The sequence below is a fragment of the Gambusia affinis genome, linkage group LG19 (assembly GCF_019740435.1).
Source record: "Gambusia affinis linkage group LG19, SWU_Gaff_1.0, whole genome shotgun sequence".
NCBI classification, from domain to species: Eukaryota; Metazoa; Chordata; class Actinopteri; order Cyprinodontiformes; family Poeciliidae; genus Gambusia; species Gambusia affinis.
The window spans coordinates 21,240,931-21,263,813 of NC_057886.1; the positions used below are offsets into that span (position 1 = coordinate 21,240,931).

Genomic DNA, 22,883 nt, shown 5'->3' on the forward strand with positions numbered 1-22,883 from the left:
CCGATATTAATATCTGTATCGATACCAATATTGTAAAAAAAATCGGTAAACGATTCATAACAGCAGATATATTCAGTTTATTTCTATGCTTTATTATTTATTTTTGTATCATATATAGATTTTCTAATTGCATTTCTGATTCATTTGAAGGGTTTGTTGCAGTTTATTTTTTAAATGTTTCACCAAAGTCATCAACTATTGTTTTTCAGTTTCTCTGTTTCCATTGTAAATGTGTGAATGTTCTGCTAATGTAAAAAAAACAACACAATTTCACAATCCCTGTGTCTCCAAATGTTATGTGATAAGTCGGTAAAAAACATGCATCATCATCATTATGTAGCTACTTCCTGTCGTCATCTTCTTTGTGGTTTCAACCAGCAGTAACATCCGGTTGTTGATTATGTGACTCGCGTCGTACAAAAAAATGGTTTCCAAGGAAGTTTCGCCAAATAAACCAATTTCAATACAGCCAAAAAAAAACTTACCTCAACTCAGAGAAAAATTAGTTTTTTCCAAATTGCTGCGTTTCCTTTAAGCAGGTTTGTTTTCGCTTGTCAAATTGTGCATTTTTATCGTCAGTTATTAACTTTCATCTTCCTAAATGAACTGACTGAGCAAACTAAAGTTGTCGTTTTCACAGGTTTGACCAAACTTGTGAAGCCATTGGTGCAGAGTCATGAAATGAATTTATAAATGAATACATTTATATAAACATATTGAGTCTGTTCAGCACTGATTTCTGTATCGTATCGACCGATCCTAAACTTCAGATATCGGTATTGATAATAGAAGTTAAAATAGTGGAACGGTGCATTTCTACTTAAACAAAAGTTAAACAAAATGTTTGAACATCTCTCTATAAGTGAAATAATCTGCCAGTGGATGGTTTTCATTAATGTTAAGGAATTATTGAAATAAATCAATAATCTTCCTGAAAAGTTACTTTGTAAGTTAATTTTGTCATATTTAGGGTTGGGGTTTTGCTGGTTATCAAATAAATGTGTTATTCAGTACATTTTTGTCAGTGTTTAAAAAGAGACACGTGTGTTTTTCCATATCAGGAGATACAATCAGATATTGGTATCTGTATTGGAAGTGGATCGGTGCATCCTCTGTCCTTCAGTTTCTTTATTTCGCTCCGTCTTCTCGTTCCTCTCTGCAGAAATCTCCGTCAGCCTGCTGTCGGTCATCGTGACGTTCTGCGGCATCGTCCTCCTCTCCGTGTCGCTCTTCGTCTCCTGGAAGCTCTGCTGGCTGCCATGGCGGGACAAGGAGGGCGGCGGGCTGAGCCTGACGTCGGGGCTGCTGCCCGGGACCGCCGGGTTGGGAGGGGCCGCGGGGCCGTCGCTTTTACCCCCGCTGCTGCAGAGGAAGGAGGGCCACTCCTCTTCCTCGCTCTACCCTTCGCTGGGGCAGCAGGGACACCCCCACTTCTCTGACCTGGTGGGGCTGGAGAGAGGGGAGGGCGGAGGGGTCCCTGGGGGCCCAAACGAGACCCAGGAGCATTCCTACCTGGACATGGACTCCTACCCCAACAGTGCTGGTGAGAAATGCCCCTCTTGCCCCAACCTGTGTCTGTTACTGCCCAAGTCTGAGCAACTTCAACCTAATTTTCTCTGCCCTCATTTATAGATTATTTTTAGATGAACATATTTGCATGTTCATGCGTGTTATTTATTTATATTCGGTCACATTAAATTACTTACATCACTCTTAGATAAATTTTACAAACTGGAAGTGAAGCTCTTTGATTTTTTTCGTTGTGAGTTTTTGTTCATTATTTACAGAGATAGGAAAGATGGCCGCCCTTTTCCCACAGCTCTGCTTCCCCTTTGCAGTCCGGATGTCGATCGACATCAGATACCGATATCTGTATTGGATGGCATGTCCAGCAGCCTGTTTTTGTTTTTTTATCTTACTGTTACAGCTGAACTGTCGGCACCGTTGGGTTGTAACTAGTTACATTTACTTGAGTAATTTTTTGGGGTTTTTTTGAGAAAATTTACTTTTAGGAGTATTTCTACTTTTACTTGAGTAAAGTTTTTTGATTTTTTTTACCTACTGAATGAAAAACAAACCTATTTTACCAAAAAATTCACCAGACAGAACTGCAGGTTTTGTTAAAGTTTCATAAAGTTTTTGACTTGGAAACATTTTCTTTTGCAGACTTTGTCATTTTTGTTCTTAAAATACCAACATTTCCTCTCAACTTGATATTTTGATCCATCTGATGATGTAATTTTTAAGTACTAATTGATTGATCATTTGATTAGATCCTCCAGGGGCGTATCTGATCTGACTGCAGCCTGGGGGCCATTTGTGGTCCTTGTACTGATTTTGCACGGCCCCCAGCTTTAATTCCAAAATGATAAAAATTTTGGCTCTAGTTCCAGATGGAGACTTTTAATTTGTAATCAGAACAAAAATATTACCAACATAATTTTTTGATACAGGAAAATATAAAGTACAACACAAAGTATTGTGTTTTAACCAAAAAACCCACAATACTTTGTCTTTTTATCTATTTATAAAAAGATAAACTTATTTATGTTTTAACAAAAGGTAAACCAAGTTTATCCAAAGACTGCATCCAAATCAGTTTTTATTCTTTCTTAAACTTGGCTAAAAATAGCAAAAGTTTTGAAAGGAAGTGACTGAAATCCAGTTCTTATTGCTAAAAGTAAATGTTTTCTATTAAACCCAAAATAATCTGAAAACCAGACATCTTTCTTTTAAATCAGGAAACCTGCTGCGGTGTATTAGGGCCATTGTAGAAAAAATACAAATTAGTAAATATCTGCAAAAAATTTCAGAATTTTTTGCAGATATTCTGAAATTTTCTAGAAAAAAAAGAAAAAACATTTTTAGATTAATATCAGGAATATTCTACCAAATACCCTTGAAAATGTCTGGATTTCATATGTTGAACATTTCTGAGATTATTCACAAACGTTTTGGTGGAGATGTTCTCCGTTTTTCCGTTTCAATCGGTTCTAATGCTCTGCTGGTTCTGCTGTGAACATCGGGCTCATTTACTATCTTCTTGATTTTGCGTTGGGTTGTTTTTGGTCCAAATCTACTTTTGATTCTCCAATTTTAACCCACGTGGCAAAATGTTTGGACACCCTTGAGTTACTCAGTCCTTGAGCAGATTTTTACCAAATACATTTTTACTCTTGAGTAATTTATCGGACGGCTACGTTTTTACTTTTACTGGAGTAAAAATGTGTGAAAGCAGTGCTGCTCTTACTTTAGAGTAATTCCTGGGCGCTCTGCCCACCTCGGACTGTCGGCAGCGTCAACTAAGACAGACGGGTTTGTTTTTGCTTCTCTAGGGACTCTGAAGCTGAGTCAAACGTCGCCGGATGTCCCCAACTCAGAGGGCGGGGCCCATCCCAACAAAGAGCTGCCCAACGCCCATTCCCAGCAGCAGGTCACCCCGCGGTCAGTCAGCAGTCGGATTCCTCACCACTGAACTTTTAATGCATGCTAATTGTTTGAAATCAATATAATTGAATGTCAACTGGTGCAAAAGATCGTCTGAACACAAACCGCCAGTCGCCTCACAAAGTTCAGCCTCAGGTCAGATTCTGCAACGCTGAAAGAATCTGCTTGAGTTTGCAAAGTTGCATCCAAAAACAACCTGATATTATCGATCATTGGAGCTTTTTTGGGGCTTTAATGCGCAGAAAAAGTTTGGTGAAATCCAGAAGGTCAAACTGAGACGATTAGAAGCGTACTGTAAATATTTCTCTTTTGGGCCGAACCAAGATCATGATGTCCACCAAGGACCGGTTGTCCCCAAATGTATTGATAAAACTCATTAAGAAACTTTTCAAGGATTAATAAACAGCTGTCTCTATGTTTGGTGAGTACTTCTCAACATTTAATAATTATGTAATTTGACATTTTAAAACTTTCATTTGATTGATAAGAAAATATTTAAATTCTTTTTATGTGGCCCTCTGGTATGGAAGGAAATAGTGAAAAAATCAATTCTGACTTTAATCTCACGAGGTTGAAGGTCAAAATTCTGAGGAAAAAAAAAATCTGAATTTTGAGAAAAAAGTCAGAATGTGGAGGAGAAAAAAATGAATATTTCATGCAAAAAAGTCAAAATATTGACTTTTTTGAATTGACTTTTAAAGCATGAATTCTAAGAAAAAGTCTTAAGTTTGTGGAAAAAAGTCATAAATCTGAGAAAAAAGTGAAAATTTTATGCAACAAAATAATACATTCTGAGGAGAAAGCCAATAACCTGCATATATAACAATTATAAAGTGTTTATAACTCAGCTGCTCCCAGACAAAATCAATAAATCCCTTAAATATAACAGATTTGACAACATAAAATTGGCAACAAAATCAAATGAACATGAAGAAATTCAACAACAGATGAGAAATTATTTAAACTCATAACTGGTTCTTCAGTTGTGCTTCGTTCAGTTAGCAGGTAACGGAGAAAATAATCTGCAGATTCACCTGAAAATAATCTGTAAATTCACCAGAAAATAATCTGCAGATTCACCTGAAAATAATCTGTAGATTCACCTGAAAATAATCTACAGATTCACCTGAAAATAATCTGTAAATTCACCTGAAAATAATCTACAGATTCACCTGAAAATAATCTGTAAATTCACCAGAAAATAATCTGCAGATTCACCAGAAAATAATCTACAGATTCACCAGAAAATAATCTGCAGATTCACCAGAAAATAATCTGCAGATTCACCAGAAAATAATCTGTAGATTCACCAGAAAATAATCTGTAGATTCACCAGAAAATAATCTACAGATTCACCTGAAAATAATCTACAGATTCACCAGAAAATAATCTGTAGATTCACCAGAAAATAATCTACAGATTCACCAGAAAATAATCTGCAGATTCACCAGAAAATAATCTGCAGATTCACCAGAAAATAATCTACAGATTCACCTGAAAATAATCTACAGATTCACCAGAAAATAATCTGCAGATTCACCAAGCTGCACAGCTCCTACTTTCTATTTTTCGTGCGTTTTGCTCATATTTCTGACTCCGTGTGTGACTTCAGACCCAAGCCCATGACTCACCAGCTCTCCAGCCCTGATTTCCACGGCGAGGAGAAGGAGCAGGTCACCTGCATCGGGCAGATCAAGCCGGAGCTTTACAGGCCCAAAGGCGATCTGGGCGAAGGCAAGCAGGGCGACAACTGCGGCAAGATCTGCTTCCTGCTGCGCTACGCCTTCAAGTAAGTAAACCACGGCCGGCTGCACTCTGACAGGAGGCCTTGCTCTAATTTAATAAATTTAACTGGAGAAATGCAGCACAGGAAGAACTGGTCAATTTAGCTTTAATTGGAACAACTTGACCAGGTTTCTTATGTTGTTTTTAAGGTTTGGAAAGTGCTTCATTTCTCTGTAAGTCATTGAAAGTGTTTGATATTTAAACTGTATAGTTTTGTAATAAAGTGCCATCTGAGTTTTGGGTCCAACTTTAAATAACGTTTTCCAGATTTAGGCTTTTAATCAGATATTTTCATACACTGGATAAAGACTCACAGTTTCAGAATTCAAAACTGATTTAATTTTCTCAGATCAGAATCAGTTTTGATTTTTCTGTTTCTCAGAATTATTTTTCTCAGAACTTTGATTTTTTTTTCCCCTTTGAATTTTAATTAACGTTTTACCAGAAATGTGATTTTATTTTTTTCCCTCATAACTGCAGATTTTTATCTTGGATTTTAGATTTTTTTTTTTCTCAGAATTTAGAATTTTTTTCTCAAAAGTCTCATTTTAATCCCTTTAAGATTAAAGAGAGACTCGTGTATAAAATCTGATTTCTGACTTCATACAGAAAATACAGTGACAAACTAAACTTTTCTTGATTATTGATAGTTAGAATTACCAAAATTTATGCTACTTACTAAGAATATTTGTTATTTGCTAGTGAACTTACCGAGAACATTTGTTTAGAGAATTACTTGTAACTTGCTTTGCATATTTAAGCATTTAATTTGAGCAGGAAGGTCACTAAAATAATTTGTTTGTTTTAATGTTGTGGACATTTATTATTCCTAATGGATCAATAACGTATTGATCGTCTCATATTTCATACGTTGAACAACATTGTTGAAATTGGGGGATGTTTTGGTAAATTGGTGTTTTGTTCTCGGACCAGTTTGCTGCTGACGGTGAGACTTTTCAAATCATTTTGTTAAATTTTACTTAACCTGCTGTAGAATGTTGAATATTATTATTATTATTATTATTATTATTATTATTATTATTATTATTATTATTATTATTATTATTATTATTATTATTAACAGTGATAATAAGTGAGTGTGGGGCTGGAAAAGTTTGAAAGATTACCTTGAAAATGGTTGAAAATGGTTTTGATTTCTCGGTGCGAACCGCGGCTTGTCTGCCGTCGCTGTTTTTAAGACAAGGCTGAAAGTCCGACCCACATTTTATGCACAACACCAGCCTCTCCCTTTGATTCTGCGATGCCCTGCAGCGCTGTGAAAGCTTTCACCGACTTGCTTGATTGGGTTATGTGTGAAGGAGCAGGAGTGGTTTAAAGAGGGTCTCATGTTAATGGAGAAACCATGAAAACATAATCTGAAAAGACACAGTGAGAGTCTTGAAACGTATTCAGACCGACACCGGCTCTTCCTCCGGCCCGAGGTTCCTTCCTCTTGCATTGGTGTCATGTGTGAAATGACTGGAGCGGTTTGGGAGAAGAAGTTTGACCTCCGCTGTTACACCAAGCAGAGATCAAAGGAGTCTCTGACACGGCGGCCATGATGGATATGTGAGCGCAGAGCAGCAGGACTGAATCCCTAAACGCACCTGAAGGAGGAGATCGTTTCTGCAGCGTTGGGGAACCGTTCTGCACTGTAACAACACAACCCTCCAAAGTAAATGTGGTCTAGTTTTTAGTGCTAACATCATAATACACATAAAATAAAACAAAACTGACTCATGATTAACTGTTCAGCAGAAAAACGGAGCTTATTCCAGGTAAATAGTTCAATAATATTATGAAAAAAGGTGTTAGTCTCATTGATGGATTACTAAACTAATAACAAGACATTTTCATCATAAGTGAAGTAATCTGCCAATGGAGTTAAATTATGAGATTAAGCTCAGAAGTTTTCTACAAAAAATGTTCCAAGTTCTGAGTTTGAAAAGTAGAATATTTATAATAATTCAGAAATTTTGAGCCTAATCTAAAAATTTCTGCGTTTTTTTTATTGCAAATTCTTTTAGATCTCAGAAAATTTTGTTTTTTTCTGGGACATTTCTGAGATTAACCTCAAACCTTTTGAGTAACTAATTCCTCTGGCAGATTACTTTTCTTATGGGAAAAATGTCTTATTTGATCAATAATCAATCAGTAAAGCTAATATTAAGAAATTATTTACCTAAAACAAACTCCTATTTCCTGCTGAAAAGTTAAGTTACATTTTTTTTTTCCGCAAATCTTCAGCTTTTGGGGCTCTGAAATGATTTATTTTAATTTTTTTCTTGCATTTCTTTCAGAAATTTCTTTGTTTTTTCCAGGAGGAATAAACAAAGAAATCTGAGATTTTTTTTTCTTTGAATTTTTTTACTTTTGAAGCTCAGAAATTTCTTTTTTTTTTCTTCAGAAGACTTTGGGGATTAATCTCAAACATTTTTGTTCAGAAAATCTTTAGTTTGGAGGTCGGAAATTTCCAAGATAAATCTCAAAATTACAGATTTTGACTTTTTGAGGTCAGAAATTTATGTTTCTTCTAGAAATTGTCTTAGCAATCTCAATTTCTAAGGTTCTTTTGCAAATTCTCCACTTTTGCAGATCAAAAACTCAAAAATTCTCTAGAAAAAGAATCCGAAATTTTGAGATTAATTGCAGAAAATTTCTAGAAAAAGAGAAATTTGAGTTTGAAAAGTAAAAGATTTTCAACTTTGCAAACTGACTTTTGAAGCTCAGAAATTTTCATGTTTTTTCTAGAAGATTTCTGAGATTAATCTAAAAATTTCAGAATTTCTCAGTGGAAATTAACTCCACTTTTCTTCTATCTACAATGAAGCTAATGCTAACCTAGTGAGCATAAGAATTATACCATCAGGATGTGACGTATTTATGCTGAACGATCACATTCTTTATTTTTGGGACGGGGTATTATTGGTATTATTGTCCACTGATCGTTATCGATAGATGGTGATCCTGATTTTCGGCCTGCTGGGCTCTGAAGGGCATGTTGGGTCTGCGGGGGGCAGCTCTGCATCCCTTCCTGCCCTGACACGTTGAAACATTGCAAAGCATGAAAGTGCTGATGGTCAGAGAAAAGAAAGGGTGCGACCGTTTCATTCATGAATTATAGATGTGAGCCGGTTTGAGCAGCAACCCATCAGAACCGCAGACGGGGCTAACGTCAAACGACAAACGCAAAGAATTGGCCAAATGGAGGAAAAGGCAAAACAAAAGCCATTCCTGCGTCTCATTTAAGTCAGCAGATAATGTCTGTGTCTCTGTAGTCATGGAGTAAAACACAGAGGTTGGCGTTGCTGCAAACACTCGCTCACCTTGCGATGGGATTGGTGCGTTAATGTGTGAGAGCCGCTAACAGGCAGCAACAACAATGTCAGACCTGCTCAGGTCCTCTGGGAAACGCATTTCTATTGACAACCCCATTAAAATCTGACACGTTTCCACAGTGGGAATAACGGCAAGCTTCCCGTGCTGTCTGGTGGTGAAGCCCTGTTTGAGCTGCGATAGGTGTGTTCGCTCTGGGACAGTGGAAACATCCGGAAAAACTGAACTATTCTCCAATACGGGTCCTTAAAATCCTTAAAAATTAGTTCATTTCAATTTTATGTTTCCAAGGTTTGGAAAGTGCTGGATGTTTTGTAATAAATGCTTTCGAGTGTTTGGAAAATATTATCGTTAAAACCAGATATTTTCATGTGCCAACTATGAAAAGTCTTGTTTTAGTGTTAGAATGAAGAAATTGATTCTAAATACCAGGAAATGTAGTGAAAACATTTTTAGATTTTTTTTTTTAATTTTGGTATAAACAAATCAAATACAGATGTTAAGATTGAGTAGATATACACAGAAAGAAAATATATTCTGTATGTTCTGTTTAAGTATTTAATTTGAGGATTAAGGTCGTTTAAAACGGATCACGATATAAGTGCTTCATATCAGTCGATAATTATTGATTAGATTTTTATTTTGATATCTGAAACTCTTATTGTCATTTTCTCCTTTAACTCCACACAGTTATTATTTTACTTTTAAGCAGTTAAAAGGTGAAACCTGGAACTGCTGCTGAGCAAGCTAACAGGCTGTTGCTAGGTAACCAAAGAGTGAGAGAGTGAGTTGCTAGGTAACCAAAGAGTGAGAGAGTTGATTCCTCCAACTTAGCTTAGCTGGTCGTGAGAGGTTGAGCAGCTGAGGTCTTTCCTCTGCCTACATTTCCCAGAATGCTGTGCGGTTCTGGATCGGAGTTCAGTGAAACTGTTAAACACTCTGTTGGAGAATATCTATTTGTATTGATCACGTGTCTATCATGATTGACATTGTTATTGATTTATTGCCCGATTTGTTTGCATTGTTTGAATGTAGTTCAGGGGTGTCCACATTGTGGTCCGGGGGCCATTTTTGGCCCATGAAAGGATTTTGTTTGGCCCCTGACCACAAATCAAGAGTACTAAAAATTTGGCCAACTGATCATCCCAAAATTAGGAAATGATTTGTTTTTCTTTTGGTCAGGCAACAGTCTGGAGCCTTTCTATGTTTTGGAGCTCTAAGGATCTCTAGATTTTATGTAAATGTTGTTTATTATCAAGCATTAAAACTACAAAAAGACAAAATCACAATTAACTAACTTTAACATTGCTTGTTTATTAAATTTTGTGGCCCGGAGGTAATTTAAATTTGTCTGGATTTTGAGATTTCATCATTGATTTTTCTTATTATCAAGCAGCATTTTTAGCTTTATGAATTAAATTAGTCAATTTTGGCCTCAGGGGAAAAAAACTTTTAAAAACCACCACTGATGTAATGAATATTTATTATTCCTAATGGCTAAATTACTTATTGGTTTGTGTAAATGAAGTAAAGTAAACTTAGATTTATATTTTATATGATAAACAATTATTTTTTATTTTTTAATTAGCGTTTTGTTCTTGGATCAGTCAGGTGTACCAGGTGTGAGAAATGTTTCAAAACAAAAAGTTTTGTTATATTTTAATTTGTAGAATACAACACAAAACACTGTTAAAAACAGTAAGAAATTACATCATATTAAAGTTAATTGAAGCAGTCTTTGTTTTTATTTTTTACCTTAAATATGTTTGAATTTTCCTCTGGAAGAAGTGTATAAACCCTGCTGATATTGCATTAGTTTCTTTTTCTGTCCACTTATTATTTATCTGGTTAATTAATTAGAAAATGTGAGCGTTTATCCTGAAGTGCAGCATGGTGCAGCATCATCTTGATTTGACCCGGCTGCGGCGCCGCCATGTTTATGCGGCTGGATCTGAGTCGTGGGTAAACACTTGTCCAGATTTTCCACGGCTCTGATGTCAACATGCATCCTGTGGACGTTGCAGCTGCTGCGGGGTCACTGTCTGCCGTTTGCCCCGCTGATCCGCCCTCAGCCTCCAGCGCGCGCCGGCCTCCTATACGGCAGCAAATGAAGTGCTGACAGCCTCGTTAACACATGGAGACGCAGCCTAACGAGGTCTGATTAAAAGCCTCCGAGCTGTCCTCGTCTTCCTCTGGTAATTAAATGCATAATAAACGGCGAAGCGTTCGTACGTGTAGACATCAGCGCCGGCCTGCGCACGCGTGGAGATCTTATGTTTGCGTGATAGAAAGATATTTTCCAAGTCCTGCTTGGTTGTTTATTTGTGCATTTGTGCAGAAAGGGGCTGTTGAGCTATTTTTATACAAAGGCTGCTGATTGTCCAATTTCTAACAAATGTGTGCAACCTTTCAGCATGTTTTTGTGTGGAAAGTGGGAATAGCTAAGGGCATAACATCGTGATCCGCCTCTGAAGGTTTCTGAGTGGCTTTTTCCTCCCTGGGGAAACCAGAGTCCAGTTTATCACATTCTGAGTCTTATTATTTCAGCCATCCGTAAACAAAGTCTACTTTAGATTAGGGCTGAAATGATTAATCGTGATTAATGAAACAATTGATTAATCGTTAACTGGAGCATACACACACAAAAAAGACAATTAGCAGAAAGAATAACATATTTAGAGCAGTAATTAAATCAAAACTGTAAAAAAACAACATATATTTTACCTTTAAGATAAAAAACCCTCTGTCTGTTCTGCCCAAAGCTTCACCTGATTCAAATCCTCTAAAATGTTTCTATGAAGCACCTTTGGATTGTCCAATTTCTAAATAATGTGTGCAACTTTTCAACGTGTTTTTGTGTGAAAATTAGGAATAGTTACATTTCATAACATCGTGATCCGCCTCTGAAGGTTTCTGGGTGGTTTTTTCCACTGTCAGTTTTCCTCCTGAGATCCAGTTTATCTCATTGTGACTCTTATTCTTCCAGCCATCTTAGGGCTGAAACGATTAATCGACTGTTAGGATAATCGATTAATCGTTAACTGGAGCATACAGACTCAGAAAAAGATCTGAGATCTGAACAGCTTAATCTGAGCAGTAAAGTCAAAACTGTGCAAAAGTTAATATGCAGCTGTGGAATAAATGAAGAGCCCACTGCACTGAACCGCGTTGAAAACCTGATTCCTGAACTTTAAAAAGTTCAATTCAACATTCGTTAAGACATTCGTATTGTTGTTTCTAGATACATATGAACTGGTTTTCTTTGCATTGTTTGAGGTTTGAAGGCACTGAATCCTTTTCTCATTTTCTGCAATAAATACTAATTTCAGAGACATGTCAGTAGTTCATAAAATAAAAGAACAATCTTTATTTTGCTCAAATATAAACCTATAGAACTGATCATTTTGCAGAGGTATGTTATTTTTTTCCAGAGCTGTAATTTGTATTTAAGATAAAAAAATAAAACAAAACTACCATAGATTTGTTGTCACCTGGTTCCAAATCTGTAAAGTTTTTCTGTTAAGGACCTTTTGGTTCAGAGTTATCAGATAAATTTGTAATTCAGTGCCTTTATGTCTGTGTTTTATTTAAAAAAGAAGCGTTTTCAGTCAGTCCAGGATTGTTTTCTGTATCGGTATCAGGAGTGGATAAAGTGGACCGGTGCGTCCGTGAGGCTCATCCCAGGGTATTCAGATAATAAACGAGCTCCGTTCTGTGTAACTCTCTGTACATCTGCGCTCACTGAGCTCACATTTAGCTCTGCTGACGGTGCAACCGTGATGCAGCTCTGGAGATGGCGCACACAATCACACTCCGGCTATTCCTGCTCCTTTCCTTCTTCTCCAGAGACTCTCAACACTCCCACTCCAATTTGTGTGCACGAGTTCAGCACAGGTGTTTCAGTGTTTGTGTGTGGGCTAATCCTGTCTGAGTCTCGGCGTGTTTGTTGTGCAAGCCCTGACTTCATGTCTTACTTTAAGGATAATTCGGTTCTGTTTTCCTCTCGCCTCAGCACGGAGCAGTTGGTGGTGAAGATACTGAAAGCTCTGGATCTGCCAGCGAAGGACGCCAACGGCTTCTCCGACCCGTACGTGAAGATCTACCTACTGCCAGACAGAAAGAAGAAATTCCAGACAAAGGTGCGTCCCGCTCGCCTCCGTCCTCGTCGGGAATTGGCTGTTATTCCGGTGAAAAGAAAACACTTTTCCACCAGTTTCATTCTGTTCTAACAACCCATGGAGAACTACACAGTTTCACTAATGTAATCCCATCTAATCAAGTCTGAGGCGCAATTTCTGCTGGGTAATGGGCTTCAGATGATAACTGCAGATAACTGGCACATTTTCCTGGGGTTTGAAGGCCCTTCAGTCTGGTGTGAGCTGTGTGAGGGAAAGCAGATCGACATCAAATTGATTTATTGTGACCCTCTTTGCGTAACGTCTTGCTCTTCACACACAGAGTTGCCAGATTGGGCTGTTTTTGGTGAGGTTGTTAAAATCTGAACTACGTTTCACAGCCTTTCATTTAAACTCAAAAACATTGTGACTTAATGTCTATCTGTTGTTTTTTTTACAAGGTATTAAAGTCATTTTCCATTTTGAGATTATCTGCAAAACAATGCAAATGAATATTATACTTACTAGAGATTGACCTGAGAGGTAGCAGGAATAAAAAGAGAAAAAGCTTTGCCTCGAACTGAGCCCTGCTGGATGCCACATATAATAACAGCATTAATAATAACATTATTAGCAATTTGAGAGCAGCATGCCGGCTGTGTGAAAAGCTACTGATACATCTGAACAAAAGGGAATTAATAAAAACTGTGAAATGTGATGTTTCAGTGCCTCTGAGATATCATTAAAAAGTAAATAAGATGACAGCTGCCCCATCTGTCTTTGGATAAAAAATACACTGTAGACCTAAAGACAGAGGATTACTCTAATTAAGACGAGTAATCCTGCTAAAAGAGGTAAAAATTATGGATTGGAGGGATTATGTTCCCTTCATTTGTGTTTTTGGTTTATATTTAATATAAAGTTTGTGTTGTGCTGTAGTTAAAAACTGCTTTCTGTTGCTGGTACAGAAAAGCGAATGTTAAATGAAATTACTTTGAGGTTTTCCTTTGATTCTTAATTGCATTGTGGAAACTGTCAAAGAGTGAATGGTAACCTTCCGGACTTTTAGCTTAAAGCAAATGGCCAGAGGGGCTTTTCCTTTGCAACTTTAAAATAAACACAACAGATAAATAAAAAAATAATCAACCCTGAAGATGAGAGTGGGTTTAAAGGTAAGATGTGTTTACTGATTGGAAAAATGTCAGACTTTTTCCTTTCCTATGTGCCAATCACCAGGAAGGGACTGTGAGGCTGAGTAGGACCCATTTCCAGTAGATGCAGGGTTCTCCAGAGCTGCCATCCTGCAGCTTTTTGAAGCACCCTTCCTCCAGCACCACTGAATCAAATGAATAGCTTGTTACCAGGCCTTTGCAGAGCTGAATGACATCTTGATAAGATGTGTTGAAGAAGGGATGTTTCTAAAGCTCTAGGATCTCTGAGGACTGGATTTGGGGACCCGTGTCAGTAGAATGGGCTTTTAGTCAGCTTCTGCTGCCTTGCACCAGAATAGTTTGTTCATTGTAATCCGTACAGAAGGCAGACATTAAAATAGATCTATTCTGCAAAAATCCTGCATTTTTGGGTCTCAACTCTAAGTGCTTAAAAGAAGCAACTGATCATTTTTTTTGGTAATAAGTTCATATTTTTTGGTGTCTGGAAAATTATGAGTTTCAAAAACTTCCCAAATGTAACATCACAAATCAGCAGCCGCTGCCCGGTTACCTAGCAACCCCATCGGAACTCTGCCTGTTACCTAGCAACCCATTCGGAACTCCGTCTGTTACCTAGCAACCCAAGTAGTGCTCCAGGACGTTTGGTTTACAATGGCTGCTGGAAAAGACAAGGGTCTTGTTGTTGACTTACCATCCTGAAACTACTTGGAACTGTGGTCACATAATTGCGCATCTGGTTGCAGCCATTTTCACATGAGTGTAAACGTTGAGCTGGGGGCGTGGCCAGCCGCAGATTATTTGGATTTAAAGTGACAAGAGGCAGAACTGAGCAGACTAAAATCTCATTATCTAAAAATGATTTTGTGCAAAAATGTTATGAACATGTTTTGTATAAACCACATACCTATCCTACCCTGTTCAAGAATTGGTTACCTTTAAACAAAAACAAGAAAACTGTTTACTGAAGTGCTTTTTGGAAAAACGTTAAGTCAGACCTTCTCTCGCTGTCGTATAATTCCCACCCAGCTTGAGGTAATATATGAGAACATTTCTATATGTTCTGTATCAGAAAATGTACCATGTGATATATGGTAGTGAAGTTATATCCATAAATACCAGCAGTACTGTAGAAGAGCTCTGGAGCAGCCACAGAAGTGGGACAGCGTGAAAAGCAGAAGCTAACATCGGCGATGAACCTGTAGCCGTTAGAAGAAGCTCCCTCTTGGTTTCGCCTTTTGTTCAGCTGTCTCTCGCATGCAACAAAAGATCCCTCAGCCTTTGAAAAGCATGAAAGCTCCAGTAATTTACATAATGTGGCTCCCATTTTTTGTTTGAAGTGTGTCTGATTGTTTAATTTCAATCACACCCTCATTAGCATTGAAATTTTACACCTTTCATATTTGGACCTCTTTTATCACACACCCTGCCGGCTGATTGTGACGCCGGCTCACAAAAAGATGTTGGGAGGGGTTTGCGTTTCTAAAAGCCGCCGCTTCGCCATCAGACGCACGTTTAGCGACCATCAGGTGCTGATTAACCGGATTGACAGACGCGCTCCGGTGGAAAGTCTTCGTTTTTAATTTATTTTGGTGTCTGGAAAATCATGTGACGTTTCAAAATCCTTCCGAATGCAACGTCACAAACCACGAAGGCACTGCGCCTCACTCCGCAAAGAACCGTTACCTAGCAACCCCAGCGGAACTCCGCCCGTTACCTAGCAACCGAAGCTAGGCAGCGAGTGTAAATCCTTTTTACTCCTCAACAAGATTTATACCAAAGGCTTTTCCAGCAAATCTATCCCAATTTGATGATTTATAGGAATAGCAGCACAAATTTGGAACAAACTTCCAGAAAATTGCAAAAAAGCCGAAACACTGAGTTTCTTTAAATCTAGACTCAAAACCCGTTTAGAGTTGCTTAGACAACATTTTGGAAAAATTTAATGTTTCTTGTGTTTTTATGATGTAAAGCTCTCAGAACCGCCTTGTTGCTGAAATGTGCTGTAAAAATAAACTTTGATTGGTTGAAATTGTGGAGTTTGAAGGCAGATGGGGTTCAGGAAAATGTAACAAATGAAATCAGCAGTCTTATTTCTCATTTAAGCTTTTAGTTGACCTGGAAAAGGCGAAGAAGCTTTGAGCACAGTTCTATAAAAAGAGAATTGAGAATCTTCCCTTCTAAACTTCTTTCTTCAATTCAGTGGATTTGTTTTGATTACTCTCTCCAAAACGGAATAAAGAAATTCATTTTTATCCTTCCGGCACAGGAATAAGGTCAGGCCAGGGGTTAAGGTTTAAACACACTTTTCATCCTTGAGTCATCCGTCTTTTCTTTATCTCCTTTCCAACCAAGCAGCCAGACTTTCTTATGATCTATGATCAATAATTGAGGGTCTCTGGGGGTCTTTTAATGTTTTCTCTGAACTTTGGCTGCTTTTTCGTTCATTTTCAGTGCATTGGCTCATACATTTTCTAGTAATTGTTTGTCCTGTCTGGTAAGCCACTTATGTTGTATTTATGAATTATTCTGACATAAAAAGGTTCTTGAACTTGACGTATGAGTCGCTGCGGAGTCTAAATTTATGAAGCCGTTTTTAGGCTCTTTAGAAAATCTTTTTCCAGGATTTTGTCACATTTATTCCACTTTAACCCATGAAAATATATTATATATTATATTCTGAGAGACTAGTAACAAGATTTCACTTTAAACAGTCATTTTACAACAAGATATTATAATATAAAACTCCAAACTGTAATTTGTTGGTCACAATAAGCAATAAATAAATTAATTGCACAATATTTTCCATTTCCATAATTGTTTTTTTTTCCTCTTGTCTCCATTTTTACCAAAGTTTGGTGCTTTGGTCTCAACTTGCTTCTCTTTTTTTTTCCAGTTTTTTAAATGTTAATTGGAATTTAAAGTTTATTGATCTTTGAGAGGGTGTAGTGTATTACTTTTATATTATTTCAAAACGGTGAATATTATCAATTTCTGGGACAATTTACTGTTCAACAAATTTGCTATTGTGAGAGGCCTATTTATTGGACTTTTTTTTTTCAATCAATCAAATTTATTTTTATGGCACATTTAAGCAAAAATGCAGTTCAAAACTCTAAATTAAAAAGAAATTTTTAATTAGAAACAACCTCCAGTCACCAGTTTGAGAAACCAGTAACAAACGTTACATTTTGTGTTGGTCAATGTTCCATTTGTACAAAAGCAACTCTAAACTAAAACTAATGCTAACTGTTGACAAACTGAGACGACTGAATGTAGAGAAATGTCTAGTTTTCACCAGAGATGGAGTTTTGTTTCTCTTGTGATTCAGTCAAAATCTCAGCAGGTTTACAGAAACCGATGCCGCTTACGTTTCCAAAATGTTTTGGGTAAAATCAGAGGAGAGGTTTGAGTTTCGCCACAGGAACGGCGACAGAAAAGGAGAAACACTTGTTGGATATTTAAATCAATCCTCACAGCAGTGGAAGTGAAAACTCAACGTGTTTTCAAAGACATAAATCCCAGGGGAAATGTTTTTTTTTAGTGCTTCAGCTGTAGAGATGAAGATTCAATCTGTGATGATTATCTGAAATCTGTTTTGAGGATTTTAGATGCACCGTCTTCAAAAAGTCTCTGATTTTCCTCTTTGAGGAACTGAAACAAAGTAATCGATACAAAGACTCAAATGTCGAAATGATTATTTAACAATAAGCGCTGATGCCATACAATGCAGCTCTCAAGTTACTGTGTAATTATTCATTCATGAACCCGGCATCCGTCTGGACTCTAATCTGGACTCTAATCTGGACTCTAATCTGGACCAGAGGCAATTATTAACGAATAAGAGTAGGAGGGTCTGAATACGTCTCTTCCTACTTACTGTGTGTCCACTTCATTGCTGAGGGCAGTAAAATTATTAATAGCAGGTGGTTAAAAGTATTGAAGCAATTAAACTGTTTGATTTCAATAGTTATTATATGTAGCCTATTATTTTTGCTGCTCATTTTTTAAAGCTTTCGATAAAAATGCTCACTTTTCTCAACAATCTGGCCTAATTATACCAATAGATGCTGTTTAAATTGGCAAAATGCGATTTTTAAGGCAATCAGAACAACATAAACAAACCAAAGTTGAGTCAAAAAACATGAAAGTTTTCAAAGAAGGAAGGTAAAAAGTATTCAAAGGGCATCATTTAAACAATTAAACGGATAGTTTGTGTGAAATGTTTGGGGTTTTTCTTCCAATGTAGCTGCGATCAGACATTTTTACTGTTCCAAGTTTTTTGAGTTTCCTAAAGCTGCAACTTTGCTCTTTTTCTTTCAGTGCTTCGAAAAAATTCATTTTTTTCAGTCTTTTTCTAAATATCCAGTCCAAAACATTTAAGATGCTGATTAACCTGTAGATGTTACTTTGCTGAGAAACTTTTCCACTGAGGAATAATTATTTTCTCTGGAGAAATACAGATTTTAAATTGTGTCTTTTCAGATTCATAAACGGCTAGCGGTGAGTTTTATGGCGTCCTGTCAGCACAGTGCTTGATGAGCAGTATGTAGCGGATACTATTCCTCTGAAGGAGACTTTTAAAACTTCAATTAAATTAGCATGCTCCTCTCATCTGTTACACCATAATTAAATGTCTGTACTTCCTGTGAGTGTTTTCTAAATTTGCCCGTGTGTCTCCCAGGTCCACAGAAAGACCTTAAACCCAGTGTTCAACGAGACGTTCCAGTTCGGCGTGCCGCTGAACGAGCTACATTCCAGGAAGCTGCATTTCTCCGTGTACGACTTCGACCGCTTCTCCAGACACGACCTGATAGGTCAGGTGGTGGTGGACAACCTGCTGGACTTCAGCGAGGGCAGCGGGGACAAACCCATCTGGAGGGACATCGTGGAGGGAACGGCGGTAAGACACGAACCGAGAAACGCTCAGAGTCCGCGCGACTCAAAGGTTGTGTTGGTTGGTCAGTTTATTTTTAGAAACACGTTGCAGCGTGACGTCATGGCAGAAAGCTGCTCGCTAACGAAAACTACCATTGGTTTTAGCTGTTAACTTATCAACATAACAAGCTAAATCTTAAATGTACGTGGGGAAAAAAAGTGAAACGGTGCTTTGCTACTTGTCAATTGTGAACGATGCTACAACAAGATAAAAGGTCAAGAAATTTTTTAATTAAGAAGAAATTGGCGAGGGAAGCAAAAGTAGCTATGCTAGTGTGGCGACACTAGATGAAACTCAGGAATATTGTGCAATTTAAATTTCTGGACCCAAATAATAAGTTGCTCAACAGCGCCACCCTGGGAATTTCACCCAGGGAATATTACCTGCTTTTGAAGGCAGTGGTCCCCAACCACCGGGCCCCGCAAGAAATAATTAAATATGTCCATTCTATGTATTGAGTCTGGAGCGCTTTTATTTTGAAAATCCTAAACCGGATGCTGTCGGTTACGTCTTCCACGCCAACATGCAGCAGAATGAGTAAGAAACAATGGCGTTGGTCTCAATCCTTAACCCTTACCGATTTGTTTGTCTCAGTCATGTTTAATAAATAACATATATGGATACCTACAAGGCAGGTAAATAAAATATGTTGTTTACAAATTTATTTTAACAGGCTAAACTTTTTTATTAAAAGATTCTCTTTTTAAAATTTATTTAGCCTTCAAAGCAAGCAAATGGGAAAAGTGGGACTTTATTAAGTCTGATCAGTTAAATTTTTTAAGACTTTGATTTGATTAAACATTTTTCAGTCCACACTTTATACACAACTGTTTGTTTTTGCAATTCTCCTTTCTGCCTCTAGAGGCGCTGAAACGAGTCGCTGCCATTAATGATGACTGGCTTCCTGAGGTGAATAGTCTGACTTTTGTTGGAGTAAAATCAGCAGATGTCCCATTAACCTAAAATAATATAAATGACTTCACAGTGGTTTATCTCATTTTTAGATTATTTACAGCGAATAGTTAAACCAGCAAATACTTGAAACCCTCTCTAAAAATCCTAATAAGGGTCTATTTGAATCCTTCAGAGACCAAATACACCTTAATATACATTAATAAGCATTAATAGGCACAGTGGAAACTGTTTTAGTGCTACAGCAGACGCGAGCATCCACCGTCGCATTACAGTTTGTTGCCTAGAGATGATATACGTTTTGAATCTGCACTGAAATAATTAAAACTTTATAGACAACTTAATGCAGTGTAATTAATCCAGTTAAATACTTTAACAAACAGCAGCTGCCGCAGTAAATACACTGATCCAGCTGTTTGTTTTATATAATTTCTTTGAATTAGAAATTCACATAATTCTAAAATCCTCATTCAGGAAAGTTATTTTCAAAATATTAGATTCACTTGCAGCCAGCTGAGATCAATAATTCCACAGACTAAAACTCGATATATTCATGTAAGGCAAACAAGTCGCCACTCCTCTCCCAGCATCAAGACACCGAGGCTTTAACTGGACCTCCAATCTCGTCTGATCAAAGTGCTAAACTGCTTCCTGTTCCTCTGATTCAGCTGGGCGGTTCTGGATCCAGTCGGAACGGCGACATGCTCAGATCTCTACGGTACATCCAGTCTGGTTTCTGCTCTCGGAGGAGCGGTCCGTATGGAAAACAGTCTGCCTGCAGGATAGATTGATCCAAAGTCTGGTCGTGTGAAAAATCATCGTAAGAGAGTCTGTATAGATTACTGGAATGGCTCTGCAGGCCGAATCCAAACTTTATATTGGTTTACGTCCAACTTGATTTATATGAAATATTCATGGAAGGCTATTAGCAAATTAAATGGAGCAGAGCTTTAAAAATGTTGGCACCAGGGTCTAATTTATTAAACAAGTTTAAAGCATCAGTGTATATCAGAGCTTCACTCGGTGTGACCTTTCCTGTTTTATCCCGTTTCCATTCCACATTGTTGTTTTTTTAGTTTTAATCACCTATGAGCCTCAGCCAGGAAACCTGAAACTGCCCAACAGCTTGTTGCTAGGTAACCTAAACTGGGCGGAACTTGAAACAAGTTGTTGCTAGGTTACCAAAGAATGAGTGAGCTAATAGATTCCACACATGTAGCTTAGCTAGCCGTGAGAGATTGATCAGCTAAACTCTTCATTTCCCAGAATCCTGAATGGATCTGGATCAAAGTTCAGTGAATATCCTATAGATTGATTATTGAATATTTTTCAAGCTGTATTTTACTGCTCATTTATTTATAAATTTGTTTATAAGTTAATATTTTTCCATGTGATTCTTGTTGTTTTATTTATTAATTTACATATGTATTTATTTTATATTTAGTCATCTTTAAATCAGTTCAATAACACACTTATGTACATATTTTTATGTAAATTTTATAATGCTTATGCATATATTTGTATTTACCTACAGTTACCACTTGTATATATGGGGATATTTATTATTATTGATTTGTTATCCAACTATATGTGATACAAGTGAAAACTCAGGTTTTTCAGAAAATGTCCGCTATTGAAAATCAATCAATTAGATCAATCAACTTGCATCTCAAGCGAAAGCTTGTTAGCCGATTCCCATCCAGGATCTGTGTGTCTGTCGGTGTTTTTTCCAGCTGATTCTGTTGGGACCAGAGCGTCTCCGCCTGCTTTCTGATCCCTGTCCGTGTGTCTGTCTGCAGGAGAAGGCTGATCTCGGGGAGCTTAATTTCTCGCTGTGTTACCTGCCCACCGCAGGCAGACTCACCGCTACAGTCATCAAGGCCACCAACCTCAAAGCCATGGACCTGACGGGTTTCTCAGGTGAACAAATCGCACATCATGAGGTCACCAACACATTTACACGAAGCGGGTTCCTCTAAAAACTCCTGAGCTTTCTCCATGAAGTGATAATTTAGAAGCATTTGGAGCCACATCAGATTTTAATAATCTAATTCAATGACACGTTACAGTTTCATTTAGACACCAGTCATTAAGTCTACAGCGAACTCCCACTGTTTTCTACGATTCTTCTTAAGTTTGGTTGGAAATATATTTGATGCATAAAGAAAAGCTATACAGGATTACAAAGTGAAAGGAATGTTTTAAGTATTTATTTTCTTTTACAAATGGAAATCTTAAAAGTGTGGCTTGCATTTGTATTCAACCCCACTGAGTAGATGTGCTGTAGTTACAGCTGAAAGCCAGTAGGGGGCATTGTTCTATCAAAGTTTGCACATTAAGCAGATAAAATTTCTGCTCATCCTTCAGGGCAGAACAGCTGAAACACAGATTAGATGGACTTATTGAAGAAATGAAGAATCCCTTTGGATAAAAGAAGTGCAGTGCAACAGCTTGTTAGGGCCGTTGTAAATAAATGTCCACCAAAAACCACAGAGGTTTTTTCATTAATTCCTAAAATTTTATAGAAAAAACTTGAGATTCAAAAGTCAAAAATTTTCAACTGCTGAAATTTTTCTAAGTTTGAAAAGCCGAAATTTTCCACCATTTGGAAATTTTCAGCTTAAAAAGTGATTTTGAGTCAAATATTTTTGACTTTTCAAATTCTGAAATTTTCTTGCTTATTGTTCAAAATTTCTGAGATGAATCTCTGAGTTTCTGAGTTTTTTTCTAACAAATTTTTGACTTTTTGGAGCTCAGAAATTTCTTTGTATTCTCCAGAAAATTTTGGGGTTTTTCTGTCTAATTTGGCCCTAATAAGCCAGAGTGGAAAAGGTTAAGATGCAGAAAGGGAATCTGAGTTGATATGACACAGATCCACACTAAATCACTTAAAAGTTGATTAAACCAAGGGTGTTCAAAGTGTGGCCCGAGGGCCATTTCAGGACCCTCAGCTGATTTTTTTGTGGTCTCCAGACCAAATTCCAAGAAAAAAAGGACAAAACTAGAACTTCTAAATCCACATCTACTTACAGAAATGTTATATACAATATAAAATCAAAGTCAAAATGAAGGTTGTCATTGTAGCAAGAGAAAATCAAGGGGTGTGAATACTTTTTCAAGCCACCAAATTTAAACCCTCAATGTTGTTGCCAGATTTGCTTAATGCTGCACAATCTGAAA

At 37.3% G+C, this 22,883-nt stretch overlaps 1 protein-coding gene across 2 annotated transcripts in view; it reads left to right on the top strand.

Moving 5' to 3' along the window:
* syt3 (synaptotagmin III) overlaps positions 1-22,883 on the top strand; it is a 58,573-nt gene that overhangs the window by 25,080 nt on the left and 10,610 nt on the right. For both annotated transcript variants that reach the window (XM_044101412.1, XM_044101411.1), the window contains exons 4-9: positions 1,163-1,543; positions 3,336-3,444; positions 5,060-5,236; positions 12,581-12,707; positions 18,537-18,755; positions 21,503-21,623. In XM_044101412.1, the coding sequence (XP_043957347.1) occupies positions 1,163-1,543; positions 3,336-3,444; positions 5,060-5,236; positions 12,581-12,707; positions 18,537-18,755; positions 21,503-21,623 (1,134 nt within the window). The remainder of the gene's footprint in view (positions 1-1,162; positions 1,544-3,335; positions 3,445-5,059; positions 5,237-12,580; positions 12,708-18,536; positions 18,756-21,502; positions 21,624-22,883) is intronic.